The sequence below is a fragment of the Dromaius novaehollandiae genome, chromosome 18 (assembly GCF_036370855.1).
Source record: "Dromaius novaehollandiae isolate bDroNov1 chromosome 18, bDroNov1.hap1, whole genome shotgun sequence".
Taxonomy (NCBI): Eukaryota; Metazoa; Chordata; class Aves; order Casuariiformes; family Dromaiidae; genus Dromaius; species Dromaius novaehollandiae.
Window position 1 is genome coordinate 16119864 of NC_088115.1, and position 6323 is coordinate 16126186.

Below are 6323 nucleotides of genomic sequence, written 5' to 3' on the forward strand. Positions count from 1 at the left end.
GAGGCGCCGCCTCCCTGACGTCTCGCCCCGGGATTTGCACGGGTTGCGGTGCCGCGGCCGCCGCCGCTCAGTGTCTGTCGGGTCGGCGGCGCGGAGCGGCCGGGGCCGCGCTCGGCTGCAGCGGCGGCCGCGGGCAGCGCGGACGCCCGGCTGCGGCATGGAGCTGCCGGCGGTGGGCGAGCACGTCTTCGCCGTGGAGAGCATCGAGAAGAAGCGGATCCGCAAGGTGAGGCGGGCGGCGGCGGGGCCGGGCCGGGGCCGGGGCGGGCGGCGGGGCCGGGGCCGGGGCCGGGGCCGGGGCGGGCGGCGGGGCCGCGCTGACGCCGTCTCTTTGCTCCCGGCGCAGGGCAGAGTCGAGTACCTGGTGAAATGGAGAGGCTGGTCGCCCAAGTGAGTACGCAGCGGGCGCCGGGGCAGGCGCGGCGGCCGGGCCGGCCCGGGCAGCGCCGCTCCCGCCGCCGCTCCCGCCGCCCTCCCCGCCGCCTCCCGCGCCGCGAAATGCCCCGGCGGGGGCGGCGGGGCGGGGGGGGCCGGGGCGGCGGAGCCCGGCGGCGGCGGGAGCGGAGCCAGGCAGGCAGGCGGCGGCTGATGTGCACCAGAAAATGGCTCCTTCCCCCTTTCCCTCCTCGGGAGCCAGGCTCCATATTGCAGAACCGAGCGGGGGGGGGGCGGGGGGGAAGGGGGAATAATTGCAAAAATGAAAGGCGCAGCCCCTGCAGCCCGGAGCCCGGCGCGGGGGTCGCGGCTGCCCCCGCGGAGCGTCCGCCGCGGCGGAGGGACCGGCCGCGAGCCGAGGGCGGCTGCTGCGGAGTATTTGGGGTCTGCATGACAGTGCCCGCTGGGGGGGCGGCGGGGGAGGGGGCCGCGCTGGGCTGGAGGACTCCGCGGTCGGGTCCCTCCTCCGCGCTAGAGCCGCTTTAATGGGTCCAGGAAAGGGGATTTGGAAAATTTCATCATGACATGCTTAGAATTCCTCCGGAATAATAACTGCGCTAAATAAACAGTTCCGTCCCCGTGCCCCCCCTCCCCCCTGCCCATCCCCCTCCCCCGGGGACCCGAGCCCTGGATGCGCGCTCCGAGACGGGCCCAACGTGCCGGCCCTGCGAGCGGCCCCGCGCAGCGGCCGGCCGGGGCACCCGGGCCCCTCCCGTGGGGGCCGCGGCGCCTGACGGCTCCTCTTCTCCCCCCTGCAAGATACAACACGTGGGAGCCCGAGGAGAACATCCTGGACCCCAGGCTGCTCATCGCCTTCCAGAACAGGTGAGCGGCGGCGGGAGGCTCCGCGCCGCGCCGGGCCGCGCAGGAGGAGCGCAGAGCCGCGCAGAGCCCCGGGCGCGGGGCACCCTCGCCCGTGCCCGGTTGTGCAATTGCAGATGCGTCACGGAGCGGCACGTTAGGCCCGGGGCCGCGGCGGGGGCCGGGGCGGCCCGGGGGCGCGGCCCCGGCGGGGCGGGCGACGCGGGGCTGCCGGGAGACGCCTCCGGTTCAAGGTCCCCCGCGCCGCGCTCCCCCCACGCCGCCTCGCCTCGCGTCCTGCCTGGCCGCGGATTTGATGCCTGCGAGTGAAGGAGGCGGCGCTGCTGCTGCTGCTGCTGCTGCTGCGCTCGAACTGGCTCTTTTTTTTTTTTTTCTCCTTTCCGTGCATTTATTTCCTGTAGTATTTTGGCGCAAACTGTAAACTTTAGCCCCTCGCTGCAGCAGCGGGAGGCGAGAGCGGGGAAGTCGCCTGGCGAGGCGCGTGCCGCCTTCGCGTGCCGGCCGCGTCCGAGTCCCGCGCCCCTTCCGCAGCACCCGCCGCCCCGGCGCGGGCTCCGCACCTGCGGCAGCCCTGGCTGCGGGGGTTCCCCTGCCACCGCCTCCTTCGCGCTGGCCGTTAAACCCAGCCCCCTGCACCCATACGGGGTCGCTGGCAGCGCGGCGGCACTCGGAGGCGCGTGCCCTGGGGTGCCGTGCGCCGCTCGGCACGGGGTCCCTGGGGCTGCGTGCCCCTGCGTGGGGCTGCGTGCCCCTGCGTGGGGCTGCGTGCTGCTCCGTGGGCCTCACCGCGGCCGTGTTTCCGCAGGGAGCGGCAGGAGCAGCTGATGGGATACCGCAAGCGGGGGCCTAAGCCGAAGCCGCTCGTCGTGCAGGTAAACGCGTGGTGCAGCCCGGCGCCCCGCATCTGCGCGGCCTGTTTGCGGTGCAGCCTTGTCCCCAGGGAGCCTCTTTCCGTGGGTTTCATCATGCCGAGGAGCTGCGCGCAGAGCCCTGGGCTTTCCAGGGCCCAGGGGACCCCCGCTCCCCGCTCCGAGCTCATCATCGGTCCCAGCCCCAGGAGCGGCCTGCGTCTTTTCGCTCCCTCCCCCAGCTGCAGTGCAGACCCGCTGCACCCGGGTCCCCGCTCAGCCAGGGCTGCGCACGGGACTGACAGGCCACCTGCAAGCAGCTCTGCGGCTGCGGTGCCGTGTTCGCTCCATGGCCCCAGACAGCTGATTGCAGGGTGCTTTTTTCCTTTTTATTGCTTCATTAAGCTGGAGCAATGCACAGCCTGTAAGTGTCGTGGGCCAGGGCTGTCTGCTAAAGCACACAGCGTCCCGCAATGCAGCGTCCCGTAAAGAGAGCTCCCGGACAGGCAGCTCTTCTGCGGCAGCGTTTAGCACCTGCGCCCTGTCCGGGGTCCCTGGCTAACCTCAGCCCCTGGCTTTGCCTTGCAGCTTCCCTCCTTCGCCCGCCGCTCGAACATCCTCACGGGGCTGCAGGACCCTGCTGTGGACAACAGGCCGAAGCTGGACCTCAGCTCCTCCGGCAAGAGCCAGCAGCACCAGTATGAACTCAATAGCAAGAAGCACCACCAGTACCAGCCCAACGGCAAGGAGAGCGGTATGAAGCACCAGTCCCACAGCAAGGGGAAGTATTACTACCAGCTGAACAGCAAGAAGCACCACCACTACCAGCCAGACCCCAAGATGTACGAGCCCCACTACCAGCCCGCTAGCAAGGAGCCGCAGAGCCAGGCGTGCTTAGACAGTACCAAGAGCCCCATGGTCTCCCACGCAGACAAGTGGGCTCACGGCCCCACCAAAAGCTTGCTGGGCCCCGTCAAGAACCTGTCTGCAGAGAGCAAGAACGGGGCGGAGAAGAACCTGTCGAGTGCTACTGGGCCACCCCCTCGGGACAGGGTGGCCAGCAATGGTCTGGGGGGCAAGATGAAGATCGTCAAGAACAAAAACAAGAACGGGCGCATCGTGATCGTCATGAGCAAGTACATGGAGAACGGGATGCAGGCTGTGAAGATCAAGTCTGGGGAGCCACCGCGGAAGCGGGCTGCGGAGGAGAGGACTCCTAAGAAGGGTGGGGAAGAGAAGCTGGAGGTTTGGAGGAAGCCAGGGGAGGAAAGGGTGGTGGGCAGCAACTCTCTGAGCAAAGCGGAGGGTGAGGGCAGGCAGCCCTCTGCGGAGCTCGAGGAGAACCCCAGAAAGACTCCCCTGGCCAAGGAGCTGCCTCTCCCTCCTGCAGAGCAGCCGCTGCAGCTCACCACCAAACCAGACCTCGTGCCCTGGTCCCTGAATCCTGCGCACGAGCACAGCCCTTCCTCCATGGGACTGAACCTCTCCAGCCCGAGCTCCCGCAAGCGCTGCCTTTCGGAGCCGCACGGGGACAGGGAGCCGGGCAAGAAGCGCCTCACCGCCCGGAGCATCAGTGCCCCGACCTGCCTCGGCCCCGCCGCCCCGGAGCGGCCCGCGGCGCCCGCCCCGCCGGAGGTCATCCTGCTGGATTCGGACCTGGACGAGCCCATAGACTTGCGCTGCGTGAAGCCTCGGGCGGAGGGCGAGCCGGCCGCCGCGCAGGTGAAGCCGGAGGCGCCGCTGGTGCCGGCGGAGAAGCCGCCCGCGGAGCCTCCGCAGCCCCGGGAGGCCGCGGAGGAGGAGGAGGAGGAGGAGGAGGCCGAGTCCCTGCAGGAATTCAAGCCCTTCTTTGGGAATATAATTATCACAGACGTGACCGCAAACTGCCTGACCGTGACCTTCAAGGAGTACGTGACGGTGTGAGGTGGGCCCGCGGCTGCTCCCCATGGGAGGCACCGGCCCCGCCGCGGCGCAGCCCCCGGCCGCCCTCCCGCTACTGACGCCCCGCGCCCGGAGCCGGGAGAGCCCGACCCGGCCGGGGGGGCCGGCGCGGCCGCCGGGGGGTCCCGCCGCTGCTCCCGCCGGCTGCCCGGGACCTCCGGCACCGGGACGCGCCGGGATGGGGCCTGCCAGTTACTCAGAGTTGCATAGTATTATATTTTAACAGTGCTAACTTGTCGAGTGATTCTTGCTCCCGTTTGTACGTGGTGTTATTGAAATGTATTGTTTGAGCTGAAAGCTGGCCTCTCTCCGGCCATGCTAATATATTTATTTGTAGGTATTTATATAATGAAATATAAAGCCTAGATTTATGGAGTCCCTAGATCACCTTATAAACTATATCAAACGAATATTTTCTGTTCTCCTTTTTAACCATGGAGCATTTGTTAGTCTCGTTCCCTTGCCCTCCTTACAACCTGCAGGACCATCCCGGTATATATTTTTTGATACTGTACACATGTGGTGTTTCTATGTGCAAAAAAAAAATCGTTATCTAAAGCTAAACAAGCTATTATAGAAATTGCTGCTATTAGAAATGTCTAAACTATAAGCTTCCAATTATTAATTGCTTGAATGTAAATATTAAATGGAGATGTTGAAAGTGCATTTGATGTTCTGCAGCTAGTGTAGATCGGATTGCAAAGCCCGGCTGTTCGCAGGTGGAGCGCGAGCTGCCAGCGGCGCTTCCTGGTCCGAGGGCTGTGTCACGGGGGAAGAAATGTATCATGCAATCATTGCAAAGGACTATAAACCTTTACAAAAACTACCAGGATTTGGAGTGCATTTGTTACTGCCTACGAACCGTGGAGGAAGCCTCTGCACGGGTGAGCAGTGGCCGGGGTGCCCTGGAGCAGGTACTTGCAGGTTAAGTCGAACCTGAGATGCAGAGCTCACTTTGTCTCTCGCAGGACAGAAGCAGCACGTAAAATATTTCTGACTTTTCCCCCAAAGGGCAGAGATGGGCGTTTTGCAGTCTGCGGCGCGTAAAGGCCACCCCGTTTTCTCCTGGCGCCCTCCCCAGAAGACGACAAGGCGGCAGAGCGCGTGCTTCTGCACCTGATGTAGTCGCGGGCTTCCCTGCTCCCCTGAGCCACCGAGGTGGAGGCTCCTGCTTTTCTAAAGCAGGACGAGCTGTGTGAGGTGTGAGACAGCCGGTCTGCCAGGCTCCTGGAAATGCAGGTGGCTGCGATGAAGGGGCAGTTGCTAGTTATCAGAGGTCTCGAGCTGACGCTCCGGTGTAATTATTCACAGCTTTGGGGAGGACCGTGATTGGAAGAGGAATTGAACTTCTTCAGAAAGCAAGACGGTCCAGAGTTGACAAATAAGGCCGCAGACGTCCCTGAGCTAGATTAACAGTCGCTAGATTTAACTTCATACACTGTGCAGGCCTAATTCCTTACAAAATGGCTCACAGGAAGGTGGCAAGCCAGGCCTGGGCGCTTGGTGCCTGGCCGCGTGCAGCTGGGATGCAGGACCCAGTCTGCGGCCTGTCAAGCTCCCAGTTGACCAGTTATTCGTTATAACACTTCCAGGCAGAGTCGGGTGTTCATGTAGTGACTTTCCTTTGAATCTAGTGCTTGCAAAACTGGCGTCATTGGCAGCCTGGCTTGTCTTCAGGCTCTTGCTTGAGGCAGATCTCTCCATTTTCCAGGGAAGATCTTAGCTGAAATACTGTCACTGCAGTTTAATGTGTATGTGCAGGAGCTCAAGCTTGTGAACAGCAGAACCGGTTTGTGTGAAGTGGACCTCGCAATTGTATTAGAGCTGCTTGGAGACGTACCTGACTTGCCCCGTCCGTGTGCCTTAACCTCTGCCCGGAGGGACCAGGCGGGTGGGTGACGTGCCCTGCGGGCTTCGTCCCCCCGCCCGCTGCGGCGCGATGGGCGTTTGCCTGAGCCCCCAAGCAGCTGCGTGGCAGTGCTCTTCTCTTCAAAGCGAAAATAATCCCCTCCAGCTTGTGTTGCCCACCTTTTGAGTTTACCTCGTCTTCCCAGGCTTCATTGTAATTAAACAAATATGTGTCATTTTGGCAACCGTCTCATTTCAAACCTTGAGGGTTACGTAGTATCCGCCGAAAGATGGGCAGCATCCAGCCAGGTGTCATCTGCGAGGACTGATTTGCATTTATAACTGCCTGAGCTTTGTCAGCCTCAGTGTATGTATAGATGGTCCCATTCCTGGGTCAGGATGCTTTTCCAAGGCAGCTTTGGTCAAACC

The 6323-nt window shown here is 63.6% G+C and overlaps 1 protein-coding gene across 1 annotated transcript; it reads left to right on the top strand.

Moving 5' to 3' along the window:
* CBX4 (chromobox 4) lies at window positions 1-4872 on the top strand. Its single transcript, XM_064522865.1, has 5 exons — window positions 1-226; window positions 347-390; window positions 1195-1260; window positions 2063-2129; window positions 2694-4872. Exons 1-5 carry the CDS (start codon window positions 158-160, stop codon window positions 4026-4028), a joined length of 1581 nt encoding a protein of 526 aa, XP_064378935.1. The 5' UTR covers window positions 1-157; the 3' UTR covers window positions 4029-4872.
* The last annotated feature ends 1451 nt before the right edge of the window (window positions 4873-6323 follow it).